The 18,567-nt window shown below is 44.1% G+C and overlaps 1 protein-coding gene across 1 annotated transcript; it reads left to right on the plus strand.

Annotated features, from left to right (window-relative positions):
• The first annotated feature begins 1,321 nt into the window (after nt 1–1,321).
• On the plus strand, nt 1,322–18,105 carry GSTA4 (glutathione S-transferase alpha 4). Its single transcript, XM_014863884.3, has 9 exons — nt 1,322–1,461; nt 1,660–1,816; nt 2,762–2,866; nt 9,221–9,272; nt 10,681–10,813; nt 11,646–11,787; nt 13,405–13,536; nt 16,119–16,257; nt 17,950–18,105. Exons 3-8 carry the CDS (start codon nt 2,780–2,782, stop codon nt 16,239–16,241), a joined length of 669 nt encoding a protein of 222 aa, XP_014719370.1. The 5' UTR covers nt 1,322–1,461; nt 1,660–1,816; nt 2,762–2,779; the 3' UTR covers nt 16,242–16,257; nt 17,950–18,105.
• The last annotated feature ends 462 nt before the right edge of the window (nt 18,106–18,567 follow it).

Genomic DNA, 18,567 nt, shown 5'->3' on the forward strand with positions numbered 1-18,567 from the left:
CTCTTTCCCTTCTTCCTTCTTTCCTACCCTCCTTCCCGCCTTCTTTCCCTCTTTCCCTCCTTCCTTTCTTCCTTCTACAAATATTCTCTGAATGCCTACTCTCTGCTAAGTATGGTGCTAGGAGCAGGATATACAAAAGTATATTTTAAAAATATGAAAATCTCTAACCTCATGGAATTTATATTCTATCAAATCTACAGACAGATAAAATAAATAAAATATATAGTATGTTAGATAATAAATGTTATGAAAAATAGATGAGGATGGGAAAGGAGGTGTGTGTGTGTGTGTGTGTGTGTGTTTGGAGAGGCTCATCATTCTGGACTTTTCTCTTCCTCCTTTCCTCTACTTGCTTCTACTTGGTTGGTAAAACCTCCACCTCCTTAATATTTCACCTTTTCTTATCCGTCTTCTTCAAACTCACGATGCTACTTTGATTCACATGGACATTCAACAGGTCTCTCTTTCTCCACCCTGCACTGTCCCAATTCATTCTCCACACTTCTGTCGGAAAAATCTACCGAAAACATGATCGTACTAGTTGCTGCGATTCATCAGCACCCCGGTCTTCTCAAGCCAGGTGCTCTCAGGAGCCCCTCCTGGGTGAAAACAATAGTCAACAACACCGAGAGAGCAGAAGCTGCCTCTAAGAATAAGAAATTGTTTTTAAGTTTTTTGAAGATACATATTTTTAAATTTAAAATTCATGTGAATATACTATATGATAGCCTAGATGGTTTTGAAACATGTTTAAAAGTTTTAACTTATTTACCAGCCAAATTACTTTTTTAGCCCATTGACACCTCCACCTCAAGCCCCCCCATCTTCCTCCCATCCAGGATGGTGCTATGCACAGTAAAAAAATAAATATATGCACAGATATACACAAAACGAGAAATTAAGTTCTACCGCTTAATAAAATATGCATTAACAGCACTTATATGTTATATATGGCACTCTGCATACTTACTTTTCAACAATTTGCTATATGTACCTTTTATACGAATTACCTGATAGCTGGAATTTACAAGTCGTTAGTGTGCTAAATGCAGGTGTACTCCCTGTTTCGTTTCGTTAAAAAAAAAAAGTATCTTGGTTGTATCGTCAAAAGAAAGGCAGACTGCCACATGCAGCGCCTCATTTGGATGTGTCTGGAGTCTTGGAAGCTTGACTACCCTACGTTCTCCTACAAATGGACCTTGAGAGCTTGTTTGGAGGTTCTAGCAGGGGAGCGCAGCTACTCGTATACCCTTGACCGAAGAACGGTCCTCCTCTATCGGGGAAGGTCGTCCTCTTCGACCGAGCGCGCAGCTTCGGGAGGGACGCACATGGAGCGGTGAGGGAGGAAGGGGACACCCGCCTAGCCAGCCAGATCAGCCGAATCAACCCTGGCGATCAATGGGGTGACAGATGTCGCAGCCAGATCGCCCTCACATCCGAGGCAGCAGGATCGAGCACGAGGTATATAAGCCTGTAGAAAATTGTGCCTTTACGCATAGGTCGAGTTGTTTACTATGCCTGGTCTCTAGCAGGAACCTTCAGCTAAAAGTCCAAATCTAACTAACATTCTAAAGGTTATTTCATCCTTCAAACTCTAAAATTGATGTTTAAATTGACTTAAATTGGAGATGTTTTTATATTATCCACAATGCCTTGCAGATGGGTGGGGCATGCTAAACACCGCCGTCTCTATTGGTGAAATCTTTCCGGAGCCTCGCCCACCGTGAGCGCGCTCGGACCGCCTGCTGCTCCCGCCTGGCTGCTGACCGCTCGCCGCCGACTTTGTGCGGCTCCGGGTTCTCCGAGCGGATTCCAGGTCTGTCTCCGCTGCTGCCCTCCGGCGCCCCTTCCTCTGTTGTTTCTCTTCCCCTCCCCCGTCCTCTCTAAGCTCCGAGCCTCTAACTCTCCCATCCATCCAGTGACCACCCCCTCATTCAATCCTTCTCTTGTCTCCCTCCCTCTTGTCCTTTGCGCCCCCGCCCCCATCTGGGCAGACGTGGGCTGGGGTTGGGGTCTTTCTTGGCTCTGTGCGTATTTCCATTAACCCGCTCTGCGGAGTCTGAATCCACTGGTGGAAGCCAGGCTCGGATCTTCCCGGGCCGGGCCCAGCGTGGGCTGAACGGGGGCGTGGAGTTCTCGGGAGGCTAGTCTCGGGGGGCCGAGTGCGTGGCCTGGGCGCCCTCGCAAGAGGGGGCTCATCTCCCAGTGGGGGCGGAGGACCTGTGGGACCCGGGGGCGGCTACCGCAGACGTGGCGAGAGACGCACGTTTTGCAGACAGTCGTAATACTTAGCCCATCCACCTCCCATTTGCTGGGATAATTAAATATGATGATGCATGTGAAAGTGCGAATACTTGCAGAGGTTCCAGGGGGTGTGTAACTCTCCTCCGCGTCTGGCCTCTCCGGGTTGCATTTGGAAAATCTAAGATTTTTCAAGGTCAAATTATATGATGTTCTGAATCTGTGAAGTAACGTACTGCTAGCCCAAATGTCTTTTCAGCAAATGGCCCCAGCTTCCCAAGACCCAGAATAAGAAATCATAAATAGAAACAATATGAAAACCAACAAAGATGGTTGTTATTTTTAAATATTTTAAAATGGTGGCGTGTTTTTATGGAGTGAGGGAAAACGCAGTAATAAAAAAAAAAAGTCAGTTTCCTGTGCCCAAATCCCGAATATTCGTTTAGCCTGAGCACTGGGTTGAGGACACGAAATTGAGACTGTTGTTCGTGAGCGAGGAGCTGCTGGATTTGTTTTTCAGAAAGCCTGCAAGGCCATCATGGCAGCGAAGCCCAAGCTCCATTATCCGAACGGGAGAGGTCGGATGGAATCCGTAAGATGGGTTTTAGCCGCTGCTGGAGTCGAGGTACCCTGCCTTGTTTCTTCACAGATTTGTCGTACAGCCTTGAGACCTTTGAGGAAAACATAAATGGCGGAGCCCTGTTCTGGTCTTCTCCCACTAATATTGCAGGCATGCTTCCTTGAGTCAGAATCTGAGTTCTTCCTTTCAAGGGGGTTTTTCTTTATAAATGGAATGTCGTTAATGGAATTCTGTTTTACTCTTGACTGTTGCTTAATCATTGACTTCTGATCTACTACCAATAAATTAATAAGGAGAAAAGCAGTGAACCTGAAATTTGCCAGTTACTCCCAGAACTTTTTAATTATACATTCTCTAGGTAAATTTCCTGTTTACTTTGATGGCTTCAAACTGGCAGCCTGCTATTTTGTCTGCATACGTGTCTACTTTGGCCCACAGTATTTTTGTTTTTCTTTTGGTTCTGTTCTTTTACCTTCTTATTTATGGAAATTTTCAAATACGAACAAAGGTAGAGAGAACGTCCGTGGATTCCATGCACCTTTCACCCAGCTGGGTCATTAGCTCTTTGCTGACTTTGTTCGTCTCTCTCGTCCCCTCCACTTGTTCTATGGGACTGGGTTCTTTAAAGCAAAATACATACCATTTCATCTTTGAGTACTTCAGTTTTTATCTCTAAAAGATGAGGATTTTAGAACATAACCACAATACCATCACCACACCCAACAAAATTAACAATTCCTTATTAGCATCTGGCACTTAGTCCTAATTGTCTCAAACAGTTCTTTTTATAGTTACTTTGTCCCCGACTGGATTGAAATCAGGTCCACGCATTGCATTTGGTTAGGTTTCTTTCAGTATTTTAAAAATTTCTAAGATTTTCTCTGCATTTTAGAAAAATTAACTTTACGTTTGGAAATAATTTTAGATTAATAGAAAACTTATGAAGATAGTGCAGGGTGTTCCCACATGACTGTCGCTCAGTCTCTCCTACTAACAACATCTTACATAACCGAGTCAAAACTAAGAAATTAACGTTGGTGCACAACTAAACTACAGACTTCATTCAAATTTAATTAATTTTTCCACTAATGCCTTTTTACTGTTTCAGGATCCAACATTATATTTAATCACTAAATTTCCTTAGTCTCCCTCAATCTGTGGCAGTTTCTCAGTCTTTCCTTTATTTCACAGCCTTGACAGTTTTGGAAAGTATTGGTCAGGGTTTTTGTGGAATCCTCCACAGTTTGGGTTTGTCTGATGTTTTTCTCATGATTACTCTGGGGTTTGGGGTTTTGGGGGAAGAATACCAAAGAGATGAAGTACCCTTCTTATTGCCTCGTGTTAGGGGTTCCATGATATTAAAATGAACTATCATGGGTGCTGTTAACCTTGGTCATTTGGTTAACATGGTGTCTGCCAGGTTTCTTCACTGTAAAGTGACTATTTTTCCTTTGGTCCTTTGGAAGCGAATCATTAAGTTCAGCCTACACTCCAAAGGATGGGAATTAAGCTCCAACTCCTGAGGGGAGAGTATCTACATTTAGAATTCTTGCGTAAGGAAGATTATCTTTTTCCTCTTCACTTATTTATTTATTCGATCGTTTGTTTATATCAGTGTGGACTTAAGTATATTTATTTTATATTTTGGATTAAAATCCAATAGTACTTTATTTTGTTGCTCGAATTGCTCCAGCTCTGGCCACTGGGGCTCTTTCAGGTGGCTCTTGTGTTCTTTCCACAAAGCCCCATCCTTCTTTTTCTTTTTTTTCCCTTCAGCACTTCCTTACTCTCTGATACGACAAGATGCTCCAAGCTCACCTTATATTTAATTTGCCCTCGTCCTAGAATCCGGTGTGCCTCCAAGGAGCCCTGGCCCCTTTTATTAGAACATGGTATTAGCAGCCAAGATCCGGGTGCTAAGTGTCTGCATTTGTTTCTGGTGCCATTTATTTGTGGAAGAAACTGCCCTGTAGAATTTCCCCCATTCTGGATTTGGCTGATTTACCCTCATTTTAACATGTTCCTTTATTCTCCATATTTCCTGTAAACTGCCGTTGGACCCTGATAAATCCAGGCTCCTTTTTTTCTTTCTCTCTCCTAATTTTTTTCCTACCAGACTGCGTCAGAGGTGATGCTGTGAACACATTTCTCTTGTACAACATCAGGGGGTGCATGATGTCTGACTGTCTCGTTTTCAGCAACGCTGAGCTTGATCCGTGTGTTCCAGTGACGTCAGCCTGATCCGCGCATTGGAAAGTTTCCTCCATTACACTTGCAACTAGTGGTTTTAGCAGCTGTTGATTGTCATCATTGTTAGGGATGGCAAAATGGCGATTTTTCTATTTCTGCCATTTCACCTGAATTTATTAACTGTGGTTCTCTTGTAAAGAGTAATTTTTTGCTTGTTAACTATTTAATTGCCTTGAAGTACAGTTCAGATAGGAAAGGCAAAATAAATGCTTGATTCGGTCTCTTTCAATTTTCAGAATAATGAGGCGTTACCGTAGCAACCTCCAGAGATGACAAATGAAGGTTGATGGCTTTGGGGTTTTGTTTTTTGTTTGGTTGGTTTGGTTTTGGTTTCTTTGCAGATCATTATAACTTGCCACACAGTGTTTGACAATTTTCTAAATTTTTGTATTTAAATTCTAATTTCTGACTTCTCTTGAGAAATGGGAAGAAGATCTGATAATACTGGACCCTCATTTCCACAGGGCAGCAATAGCTGAATCTGAGTAAGGACCACACTGTGGATGGACCTTTCTAATTCATCACGGTCCCCATCACTCCCTCTTGGCTCAGGACATGTTTTCTCATTTGTTAAGAGGAGGGTGAAAAAATTCTTGGTCCCATCACCTAAACCTGGTCAGCTTATTTATGTCAACCATCTAACTCCTGTATGCCTCTGAGTTTGCAGTTCTGGTTTATTTAATAGGTTTTGCAGTGTTTGTCTTATATGTGTATGTAATATAACCCCTTGTCAAATCCCCTCTCTTCCCTGTCTTCATTCTGTCCTGTCCCTCCTACTCTCCTGTGAGTCAAGATTCTTGGTTGCAGTAATAGAAACTCCACCCTAAATAAGTCAAACAAAAAAGAACTTGGGTGATATGACCCACTACCCTAGACCAGGCAGGCAGGTGGGGTAGAATAGTTCGCCCAGCTTGGTTCCCGAGCCCACCGTTCTGACCAGGGTGGGGGGAGCTAGACTGGCCTCCCTCACTAGGGCTGACCATATGGTTTACAGGAGCAATTCCCAAAAGGTGGTATTGAGGGGTGGGTGTCCCTCCCCATTTCTTTGCCAAAAGATATTTTTAGCTCAGTTTGTGCTCATGTAGATGTGAAACAGTCAGGACAGAGGGACAGCTCATGACTCCCAGGGTCACAGTGTTGGGTTGCCCCTGTGGTGTAAAGCACACAAGCACACACACCTGAATAACTGGGTAACTGACACCTGCTGAAAGGCAGCCTGTCCTAATTCGGGGAGTCGGCGTCCTCGGTCTCAGTCACTTGATTTGAGACCTTAGACATTGTTCTGAGCTGAATGTTGCTTCTTCGCTGCTCGGGGCTTCATTTGCCTGGTGACCCCCCAGAAACCCAGTCAGGTCCTCCTTGTTAAGAGGGAGATTGACACATGTTGAAGAGGAGACTTAAGGCCACAGACTCCTAATTCAGGACTTCTGGGCAATTCACTTGAAAGAGGGGGTGCTGTGGTGTGGGGAGGGCAGTGCTCCAAAGACCCCAGGTGGGAACAGTACCCTGGTTGTGCAGACAGAAACCTGGACGCTGCCTCTGTGCTCATCGCTTGAGCAGTGCTCAGACGAGAGTCGCCAGGCACCCTCCCAGCTCTGCCTTGTGATGTTTGTCTTTCCTCTCTTTCCCACCCTCTCATCTCCCATTCCGGTGCCAGTTTCTTCTTGCTGCCCAGTAGTTTTGTAAAGCTTGACACGAGAGAGTTTCTCTAGTCAGAGAGAGCACACATTTTGCATATGTGTCTCCAGAAGTCAAAATTCAGAATCAGAACTGTTTGGAAGAATTTGTTTTAAAAAATGTATCTTTCTGGTCTCTGCCAGCTACTGCATTGAGTATCGGAGCGGGGGGCCTGGGTCTAACACCCACCCCCGCACTTCCTTGTGTGCTTTAAATGGTCACAGTCATGAAGGTTTGAGAGCAGTAGTGTGGAGGGGGCACCACCTGCATCACGTGTGAGCAGCTAGGCGTTTGGACAAATGCCCGGGACATTCTTGCCCTGCGGCTACTGCTCTGTGGGCACCAGATCGAGGGCCTCCAGGGGGCCCTGAGACCCCTCTCCTCACACCACGAGGACCCTGGGGAGTAAGAGAAGCCATGCCAACATCCCATCACTCCGATTCTCCCCCCAGGTCAGCTGGTTGGGATGGAGGAGGGGAGAAGTGCCAGTTGTGTGCTGGTCAGCTCTGTCCCCCCTCGGATGCCTTGAGGGGGCAGTGCAGGGACAGACACAGGTAGAGAACCCTCTGAGGACTCAGCGGGAGGAGGCTTCCCTCCTGTTTCTGACGTGAAGTCCATTAGTGCCTTAGAACGTGTTTTGTATGTCACGTGAAGAGGAACCTGTTTTCACTGCTTCTTTTTTTCCCATAACTTTTTTTTTGGTGAGAAAGAGTGTCCCTGAGCTAACATCTGTGCCAGTCTTCCTCTGTTTTATACGTGGGACGCTGCAACAGCATGACTTGATTAGCGGTGTGTAGGTCCACACCCAGGACCCGAACCCACCTACCCTGGTGCCTGAAGCTGAGCCCAAACCTAACCACTACACCACTGGGCTGGCCCCTCCCCTAACTTTTTAGTTTGAAACTTTCAAACCTACAGAGAAGTTGTAATGATACAATGGACACCTTTCAATTAAATTCACCGGTTGTTAACATTTTGCTACATTTGATTTCTCCCTTCCTCTCTCTGCTCCCTACCCCACCCCCAATCCTTTGAAAGAAAGTTGCAGATATCAGCATGTATCTTCCTCCTAAGGAAGAATAAATAATTGTTATAATAACCACAATATCATTGTCACAACTAAGAAAATTAATACTAGTTTTACAATATCTACTACACAGTCATTATGGAAAAGTTCCCCATTGTCCCCCAAATGTGTGTATGACTGTTTTGTACCTGTTTTGCAGTTGTAGCTGTCCACCCACACCCCTCCATCCAAGATCTAATCAAGATTCAGGCATTTGGTGGTTCTATCTCTTTAGTTTCTTTTCAGCTAGAACAGTGTCTCCTTCTTTTTTTCCCCTATGCCCTTGACTCTTTAAAAGAGTCGGGGCCATTTCTGTGGCAGAATGTCCCACATTCTGGATATGGCTGATTTTCACCTTGCAATGAGATCCAGGTTAAATGTTTTTGACAATGTTTCCACAGTGTTCCTGTGCCCTTCTCATTGTGTCACGGCAGGAAGCACATGACCTCTCAGAGTGGCCCCCAGTGGGGAACTACGTTTGACCACTTGGTTTGACAGATCTCTCCATTACAAGATATTTTTCCTTTGTCATAATTAACTTGTGGGGTGATCCTTTGAGATTGCGAGTATCCTGTGCCCCATGACCTAAGGATTTCAGTATCCATTCTGGTCCTTATCAGAATCAATTATTAGGGGCCTGCCCGGTGGCGCAGTGGTTAAGTGTGCACGTTCTGCTTCTCAGTGGCCCGGGTTTTGCCGGTTCGGATCCCGGATGCGGACATGGCACCACTCGGCAAAAGCCATACTGGGGTAGGCGTCCCACATATAAAGTAGAGGAAGATGGGCATGGATATTAGTTCAGGGCCAGTCTTCCTCAGCAAAAAAGAGGAGGATTGGCAGTAGTTAGCTCAGGGCTAATCTTCCTCAAACACACACACACACAAGAATCAATTATTACATTGTAGGTTGCAAATTGGTGACTTCCTATTTTTATCATTAATTAGCAATAATTCTATATGAGTTAGCACTAATTCTTCTGTAAAAAGGAGCTTTTCCTTCTCCCTTTATTTTAGTATCATCATTTATGGACACAGGGATTTGTGTGTGTGTGTGTGTGTGTGTTGTAATCCATAATTGACCTTACTCTTTTTGATGCTTGAATTGTCACAGATTTGGCTAGGGATTCTCTCTCTCAAGTAGCATCCTGTGTGCCTTTGCCTTTGACATTTCTCGCACTTCCTCGCATTTGAGCACTTCCTCGCTGTCTGAGAGAACAGAGTCCACCTTTTCTCCCAGGAGTCCTGATTTCCATCCAGTGGGCATTAATATTTAGAAACCAAAATGTGGATGTTAAGTGTGCTCTTTCTCTCTGCTTTTGAGGAAATTTAACTTGCTTGTTTCAGTCCTGAACCTGTAATGACATTTCCCTTCTTTTGGGGGGGGGGGTGGTGTCTTTTAAAATTTAGTTCGATGAAGAATTCTTAGAAACAAAAGATCAGCTGCAGAAGTTGCAGGATGGTGAGTATGGAAGTGAGACAACGGTTGGTAATACTGATTTTTTTTTTTTTAAGAACTGATATGTGTGTGGAAGGGCAAAGATGCTGCTGACACCAGACCTTCAGAACAGTATCCTAAAACCAGACAGGCAGGAGGAAATAACAGCTGAAATTGCCAAGAAATCGCTTCTTATTTAGTAATTCTTTAAGAACCAGCTAAAGGGAGGGAGCAGTTCCTTCCTGCATCCAGGTGGACAGCTCTTCTTCATCCTGTTCTCCAACCCTCTGCCCTCTTTTCCCCCTTTCTTCCTCTCCCTCATCCCTTCCCTCCTCTTCATCTTCCCCTCCTTGCCCTCTCCAAATTATCTGAGGCATTGGCGCATGCTTGAAGTATGTAGCTGAAAGTCCCCATTTACACTGGGCTGCATTTCTGAAAGTAAATACCAAACAGAAACAAAATCACTGAAAGGCCCCCTTTAACTCCGGGTCAGCCCTACTCCCTCCGTGCCCAGGCCCCAGAAGGAATACCCCCTAAACCTGCATGCAGCTCCCTCCCAGCCACCAGCAGGGGTCCCCAGGCTTAACTCAACGCTCCCTTGAGAGGGACCAGCTCTAGGGGGTCTCATGCCACCTGTCATGTATGACACTGCCTGACGTCACCAGGCATGTGCTGAATACTCATCTCCCCTCTGCCTTCATATGCCCCAGACACTGAGCCACTCAAGGGCTAGGCTGTAGCCTATACTTGCATCTCTCCCTGGGTTTGGTACGTGGAAAGTGTTTGACATAGGTTTGTTGCAGAAAGTAATGGATTACTTTGGGACCAGTGACAGCATACTTGGTAGTAAGTGGTATGTGGCTGTGGAAGAGAAAAACCAAGCCTATATGGGTAAGTATCAGCTGGTGACTTAGCTTTCATGATCAGATGTCTAAAGTAGTGCTGTCAGTACGGCATTTTACAGTGATGGAAATGTTCCATTGTACACAGTCCAGAGTAGTAGCTACTAAGCCATATGTGCCTGCCGAGCACTTGAAATGTGTCTATTGTGTCTAAGGAATTGAATTAGAAATTTTTTAAAATTCTAATTAATTTAAATTTAAGTAGACACATGCAGCTACTGGCTACTGTTGCCCAGTGCAGCTCTGAAGAAATATCTTCACTCCATTTCCCCCTACCCCTTCTCACCGTGGGTAGTTATTTTTTCCTGGGGTGAAAATGAAAAGGGAAGGTTTAGAACAGTGCTAGTGTTGGGGCTGCTTTATGGCTAAATCTGCTTCCCTGAATGAAGTTAAGGTTATCTGTCATCAGGGAGCTTTACGCTCTTTCCTAAGACTGTCACCCCACTGTCCTTTATCATTCAATAGAGCACCTTTTTAGGGGAGGGGGAACAGGGAAGAGATTACTTGTAACTCTGAGCTTCCATCCTCAGGTAACCACCTGTTGTTCCAACAAGTGCCGATGGTTGAAATTGACGGGATGAAGCTGGTGCAGACCCGCAGCATCCTCCACTACATAGCGGACAAGCACCACCTCTTTGGCAAGGACCTCAAGGAGAGAACCCTGTACTGAGGCTCCTCTCGAGCGTTCTTGTTTGTCAGCTTGCTGACACCCTAGCTGATTAGCAGTCCTCTCCAGCGCATCCTGACTGCTTTATGTCTTGTGTCATTAGTGTGAACAGGGAACAAAAACCAGTGGGAAAATCAGGACAGAGAGTCTGAGTAAAATGATAGAAAGCAGTTGAATTCAGATATTGGATCCTGACCCTGGGGTGTGATGGATTCAGGTTTCAACATCTTTAAACACTTTGATGCTGCTTTTGCCTTTCTTGCAAATTGATTGTCATTGAGTATTAGGAACAGAAAGCTGCTGTGACATGCAAGGACTGGGATACCGTGCACTGGATTATAATGTGAACTCAAAGCCTGGTCCTTGTATCTGCTCGATGTATGATACTAGGAAAAATGCTAAGTTCCAGGGTCCTGATGAGTTTCCTGTACAATAGGATATTAATAGCACGTTCCTCATAATGTCACAGGATTCAGTGACATATTGGCTGTAGAGTGTTTAGCACTCTGCCTGGTACATACCAAGCATTCCATAAATGATATGCACTCTTTTCATAAATGTGAAGTTCCACCCACACAGCATGGGTGCAGGATGCGGGTGGAGGAGGGACTATTGTGCTTTCTGATTTGTGACAAATTTTTCCAAATGATTTTGTGAATTACAACTAGAAGTGACTTTGCATCTTTGCTCTTAAGAGACAGATGTGGGTAAATGCTTCATGGTACTTAAGTTGCCAGAGCCTTAAGAGGAAAGCACTCTCAATTCTTAGTGGTAAAAACCGATGAGTTCAAAGAGAGGAAACTGAGAAAGCTGCTTTTTTGTTTTAAGGATTGACATGTATGTGGAGGGGACGCTGGATCTGCTGGAATTGATCATCATGCATCCTTTCCTAAAACCAGATGATCAGCAAAAAGAAGTGGTCAACATGGCCCAGAAGGCTATCATTAGATACTTTCCTGTGTTTGAAAAGGTAGGTGGCAGAGAAGCCTATGTGCACAGCATAACCCGACCACAAAGCAGCTGCCACCATGCCCCTTGCTGCTCAGGGCTGGGTAAAGCTGAGCCCCGTTGGACTAACCCCACTGGACACCTGAGAGCGGACAGTGGCCACCAGCACAAGGCCAGGATGTCTTGGAGCCCCTCAGACTCTACTAGGACCACATTATTCGGAAGCCTGGAGAAATATGGGCTCACCCCATGTGTGCATTACTGTTCCTGCACATTCACCAGGTGCCCACATGTGTAGGATACAGAAAAGCAGAAACTCCCTAATTGCTTCATTCTTCCACTCCATGGTCGTTTCTTTAACGGGCAATGTGTGTCAGATGTGCTATTGGAAGAAAAGAGCCATTGCTGTTCTATTTCTCTTCCCTTTGCTATTTTTGTTTCTGTTTTATTTTCCTCATCTTATTACTATATCTGCTTTTCTGAGCTTCAAACTCCTCTTTTCCTCAACTGAGAGGAATATTTTTAAATGCTTCAATCAAAAAACAGAACGTAAACCTAGAATTGGCAGACTTCTTCTGGCCATCCTTGCGGAATTAGATTTCAGATGAAGGAGCGGTATTTTCTGTCACCTGGTTTCATGGTCTCCTGCCCATAGGCACTTTGTGAATATAAAATATAATGCAGAAATGTGTGATAAGGGAGGAACAGGTGCCTTGCAGACAGGTCACTGCTGGTTCTTCTGTCCCTGTGGCCCAGAGTGCATCAAGGCTGCTCCCAACACATGAGCTAAAAACTGTTACCTCTCTTTTACACATAATGAAACAGTCACAGAGAGACTGAGTGACGCGCCCAGGGTTGGAGGCAGGATTGGAGCCCTGGCCTCTGACTATAAATTCTGGATTCATTGTACTCTCCGACTCTGGCTCCAGAGTCGTATTTAATTTGGAGTCGTACACAGAGTCCCTGTCAAACACACATGCACACGCATGTGCACACAAACTCACCCTCATGGGCATCTAAGAGTCCACTGCAAAGGGATCCCCTCTGTTCTGCCACTGTTCTTGCCTCTCCCTGATTGTCATCTGTTCCTGTGAACCCGCACCTGTAGGTTACTCTCAACACAGGAGCCGAGATGAACTCTCGTGCTTTTAATTTTCTCTGTCTTGGGAGATGTGCAAGTCTGCTTTTTTTATAGTCGCATCTAGTTTGTGACCATGAGTCCCTCATAGAAACCCAGAACTGGCAGACGACGTTGGACTCCCTAGACGGGACCTATCGCTGACTTCTTACATCACGTGCCCCCCAGCCTCCTGAATTCATCAGGGTTAATTCATTTCTGTAGATGCATTCGTGGTGTAGATGTCCCCTTGTAAAGCGCTGGGTGCTAAATCCAGAATGTTTCCTTCCTCTTTTCAGGCTCATTCTGCTGTAAAGCAGATATTTAATGATGCTTTCATTTCTACGCCTTTGGTTTCTCTCTCCTGATACAGGGAGCGTCCTCTTAGTTGATGTTATTTATAAAAGGATGAAAGGACAAGGCCTAGTTTCACGCCTTCTCAGACACTGCACTGATCCAATACCTCCGTCAGTTTCTCCATGTCGAGAATTGTAACCGATGCAGGACGTTTCTATCCCGCAGGTCTTAAGGGATCACGGACAAAGGTTTCTTGTTGGTAATCAGCTGAGCCTCGCGGACATAATTCTTCTCCAAACCATTTTGGCTCTAGAAGAGAAAATTCCTAATATCCTGTCTGCATTTCCTCACCTCCAGGTAAATAAAACCGCGTCTCAGAAGATTGGCCCAGAACTCTTAGGCCTTCCTCCAGTGTCTGTTGATTGGTTGCCTGGGTGTGTGTATGTGTGTGTAGTTTTTTAAAATTCTACTTAGTAAAATGAGATGAAGGTACAGACTTGAAATTGTTTTCCTGCTCCCCAGATTCTTAGAGCTGAAAGATCATCTCCAGCTGAAAGAAGCTTTACCTTAGTTTTGCTCCATAACTACACTCTTGGAACGAGCTCCACACAGGTTGCCAATAGGCACTTGCCGTAGAAGTACTTCTAGGGACGAGGTTTTCTCTGACGGCAGAGCTCGAGAGTCAGCATCAAAACCAGTCTCATCGTCAGTGTGGCTCCCATTCTCAGAAATAATGTGGTCTCCAACTAGAAATGTCCAAGCCTGAGTTCCCAGAGCTAAGAAGAGGCATCGTAAACATTACCCCACAGAGCCCCCACATTCTCCTTCCCAGAGATTCCAAGGAGAGACTGCGTGTGGCTCAGCTTATTCCTCGGTATTATTCTGGCAAGATTGATCATAGAATTTTGAAGCAGAAAAGGGCTTTAAAACACTAGTTTCATCCGATGCCTTCAAAAAGATACGTATGAGGAAAGAGAGACCAGGGTAAGGAAGTCAGCAGTCAGGATAGCCTCGTGAGTGGGTACCTCAGTTTCGTCTAGAATGTTAGCCTTTTATCTCTAAATCCGGTCAGCCTTGCTCTATCCTGGGGTGTTGGCGAACTGCGGCACCCCTGGGCCAAATTGGGCCTGCTACCTGTTTTTGTACAGCTCTTGAGCTAAGAATGGTTTTTACATTTTTATATGGTTGAAAAAATATCAAAAGAATAATAATATTTCAGGACATCTGAAATTTAAAATTCAGTGTCCATAAATAAGTTTTATGGGCGCAGAGCCACGCCCATCCATTTACACATTGTCTGTGCGTTAGTGCTGCCACGGCACAGCTGAGTCGTTCTGTTAGAACCCATAGGGCCTGCAGAACCTAAAATATTTACTGACTGGTCCTCTATAGCAGGAGGTGGTCAACCCCTGATAAGGACCAAATCGACACATCTTTGACCAAGTTATCGAAAGACAAGAGAGACACACACTTAATCTCCAAAAAGTAACACACATACCTTTTAAAATAATTTTCCCAAGTCTAGTAAACAGCATTTTGATATGCTGATGAGGACAGGAGCCACCAGTTAAAGGCATACACCCAGAAAACAAGAATAGAAATCTTCAACAGGGCCAACAGCCATTATGTAGTGTAGCTATCTGTTCGTTCCTTCTTCCAGACACAGAGACGGAGGTTCTTTAATTTGACTTTAATACCAATAGATCCTTGAAATAGCCCAGGGACCTACTGGTATTTTCCATCCATGCTGCTAACAACTTGTTTTTAAACCCTAGGCACATCTATGTAAATACTATTTTAATCTCTGGTCAGATCGAGCATCAATATTAAAGGACTTCAGAATCTGGCACCAGATCTGAGTTGAATTAAAGGGTCATTCCTGCATTGATTAAAGGGTAAAAAAAAAAGTCAAGAGTCACAAAAGTTTCGTTATACTTGACAAGTATGAACCCCCGGTAAACCTTGAAATGGTAAATTCTCTGAAACAACCTCCTAAATATTGGTACAATAGTCAAAATCAGATAGTTCAAGTAGCTCGAATAAGTAATAAAAAGAGAAGATTGTGATATTCAAATAGCATTGACATAATTATGAGAGTTTTTATTAAATATTAGTGACATATGTTTGTGTGTGTTTGTGTGCCTGCTTAATTAAGGCTGTACTTTGTGTGTAATATACATTTAGTGAGTAGTAGCTTTTTAAATAAATGACCTCTTGACTTTGAAAGATTTTATTAGAGTAGTTGTATATTTTGAATATTCACTTCATATAGTTCACAGTTGTCACTAAGTCAAATAGATTTTTCTTCTCAATTGTTGAGAATTGGTAAGATTTGACTCTATGAATGAAAAATATGATTTTTTTCCTTCTACTCCAGTTGATAGAAGTATCTGGTATGTGAGCCCTAGACTACAAAAAATGCAACTGGTCATTTCCCCCACACAGCCAGAAAGAGGATTCATTTGGTAATAGGAGTAAAAAAGTCCAAGGAAGCTGAATCCTAAAATATAAATTGTACCATCTGATGACTTTTTAAAGTACTTTATTTAAATGACTCATGCATTTTTTCTGAGCATATCAGTAGATTTAAGGTACTTCACGTCTTTTTTTTCATTCCTTTTTTCTCTTTAAGCAAGTATCATAATCGTATTCTAAGTATCTTTTTTATTTTCCATTTCTGAAAAGAACTCACATCTTGGTATGATCCGTGCGGTTTGCATAAAGCCTGATCTAGAGTCTAGCCTTCGTTGGCAGAGATTGTACATAAATTGTACCAAGAGATCAGACACTAAACAGGTGCAGGATTACAGTTCTGGTTGAATCCCTGCACCAGATATTTATTGGACAGATTTTGATGTGCCATTTTGCACAACTGTATTTTCATAGTAAATAATACCCTTGCTGTTAACCTTGAACTCTTGGGTTTTTTCCTTTTTCAGGAGTTCACCGTGAAAATAAGTAATATCCCTACAATTAAGAAATTTCTTGAGCCTGGTAGCAAGAAGAAGCCTCCTCCGGATGACATCTACGTGAGAACCGTCTACAACCTCTTTATGCCGTAAAACAACTCATGCATCTGTGAGTGAGAGCTAGCCCTAGAGAGTGCTGTGTCCATAGTGTCTTCATTGATGCCAGGCTGCCGTGATCCCAGCTCTGTCTTGGTGCTATGTATAGTCGTTCCTAAGTTGGGTCTTTCATGTCAAGGAGATCTCTTCTAGAAACATCGACATTTTTCTGTCCAGTGAATAATTGTTGTGGGATTTTTTTTTTTTTCTAAAGCTTTTTTGGAGAGGCTGACATTTAAGTTAGATCTGATCTGAACTCATTTCCTAATAACAAGGACGGGCACACCTCGTGTTCTCCCCTGAGCATCTTTTCTCTTCTTCTTATTACATTCAGAATGCCCTCCAGTCTGTTCCTAATTTTTAGTGTCTAATAAAACAGAATATCTAGTGAATAACTCCCCTCTGAGCTATTATAAATCCCTGGTAGTAATAAATGCAGCTGATAGTAGCCAAAATAAAGAATTTACAAATCATTGCCCTGTTGCTAGAATTTTTAAATTAACTTGTTTGGAATATATAATATATTCACATGGTTCAAAAATCAAAAAAGTATAGAAGGGTGTACCATTGAAAGTGTTCTTTTCACACTGCCACCCAGCTACCCAGTTCTGCTCCCCACGGGCAACATAGTTATCATTTGAATATCCTTCCAGTTATATGGGACATGTGTAAGAAGATATAAATATATGTTACTTTTATCCTCCTACTACCCAAATGGTTATTTGTAGGCTTCAAGTTTTCTATATTTCAGAACTAAAAGTATGATTTACTAATACTGCTTTAAACTTGTGTTGATTTCTGTCTCAGATATTAATTAGGCACCTATTATGTACCAGGCAGGGTGCCAGGAAGAGAACCTTAGAACAGAGCCCCTGCTCTAGAAAAATTGACCACTGTAGGGGAGATAGACGTGTAAAGAGTAGAAGTAATTTTGGAAAAGAAAGAATTGTTGCTTTGGGAGTATCTAATGCTCAGAAATTTAAAAACCGAGGAAAGGCAGGTGTCTGATGAGAGTCTCAGAGAGAGGACATCCCTGACTGCAGGAGGGGCGTTTGGCTGAGATGTGAAAAACACACAGTCATGAGGTGATCGTGAATGCCTGTCACAGTCACTGCAGGTGCCTCGGTGTTGTATTAGAGGAAAATCAAGCATAGATGTCAAGGTAGTTATTTGTGTTCACGCTGTCACCATGCAAGTACTCCATCATCCCGCTGATATTTAGGATTGCTAGAAGAGCAAAGGCTTGGTGGCAGGTGCAGCACGGGGACAGGCCTGAGGAGCAGTGACGGCCTGGCTGCTGCTCCTGAGGGAGAGGCCCAGGCCGGCCAGGCTCCTGAGAGCAGGAGCCAAGGAAAAGAGGAGAATGGGGGCGTGTGGAGTAGAGGCTCACCCTGCCCGAAGGCAGGTCTGCCTTTGCTTCTGGGAGGTGATCTTTAAGCCCTTGGAGCGTCATGCTGAGAGGAGTGTCTTTGTTTGCTGGGGGCTTCAGGCCAGCCAGACAGTAACAGTGATTTAGGGTGAGAGCTTTGAGCCACACTAACAATGCAATGCATGGTGGGGCTTTGGGTCTGAAGGGGCTGGAGACACATCAGCCACGGGGGCGGTCAGTCATGCCACATGATGGAGCCCCAATAAAAACTCTGGACTCAAGGCCCTGGTGGGCTTCCCTGGTTGACACTACTCCATTGTCACACATGGTTGCCAGGAGGAGTCAGTGCTGTCCACGACTCTGCAGAAAGAGGACATCTGGAAGCCCCGTGTTTGGAACCCTCCCGAATTCTGCCCTGTGCATCTCTTCCCCTGGCTGATCTTCATCTGTATTCTCTCCTTGTAATAAACCATAGCCGTGAGTACAACAGCTCTTAGTGAGTTCTGTGAGTCCTTCTAGCAGACTGTCAGACCTGAGTGTGTTTTTTTGGGCACCCAGCGAACCTGCAGATGGTGTCAGAAGTGAGGGCAGTCTTCTGCTCCGCTCCTTCTAAACTGTTCCAGGGAGAGAAACATCTTACACTCATTTGGAAACTAACTTGCACATGGGAACCAGACACCGATTTGATGATACCTGGGCATCTGTATTATTGAGTTTTGTAGATGGCAGCAGATTTGAGCTATTTTGTGTCACCATTTTGGTGTGATTTTACTATCCCCGGCCATTGCCTGATGATATTAATTGGGGGCCTGCTGTGTAGGCTTGAAGCTATTTTGCAAACATTTCTGTTTGGGTTTTATTTTTCTTAGACACAAGGGGACCCTCAAGAGAAAACAACCAGGGAGGAAGGTTGGCTTCTGCACTGAGTTACAGGATTAGAGAAAATAAATCCAA

This window comes from Equus asinus, chromosome 8 (genome assembly GCF_041296235.1).
Source record: "Equus asinus isolate D_3611 breed Donkey chromosome 8, EquAss-T2T_v2, whole genome shotgun sequence".
NCBI classification, from domain to species: domain Eukaryota; kingdom Metazoa; phylum Chordata; class Mammalia; order Perissodactyla; family Equidae; genus Equus; species Equus asinus.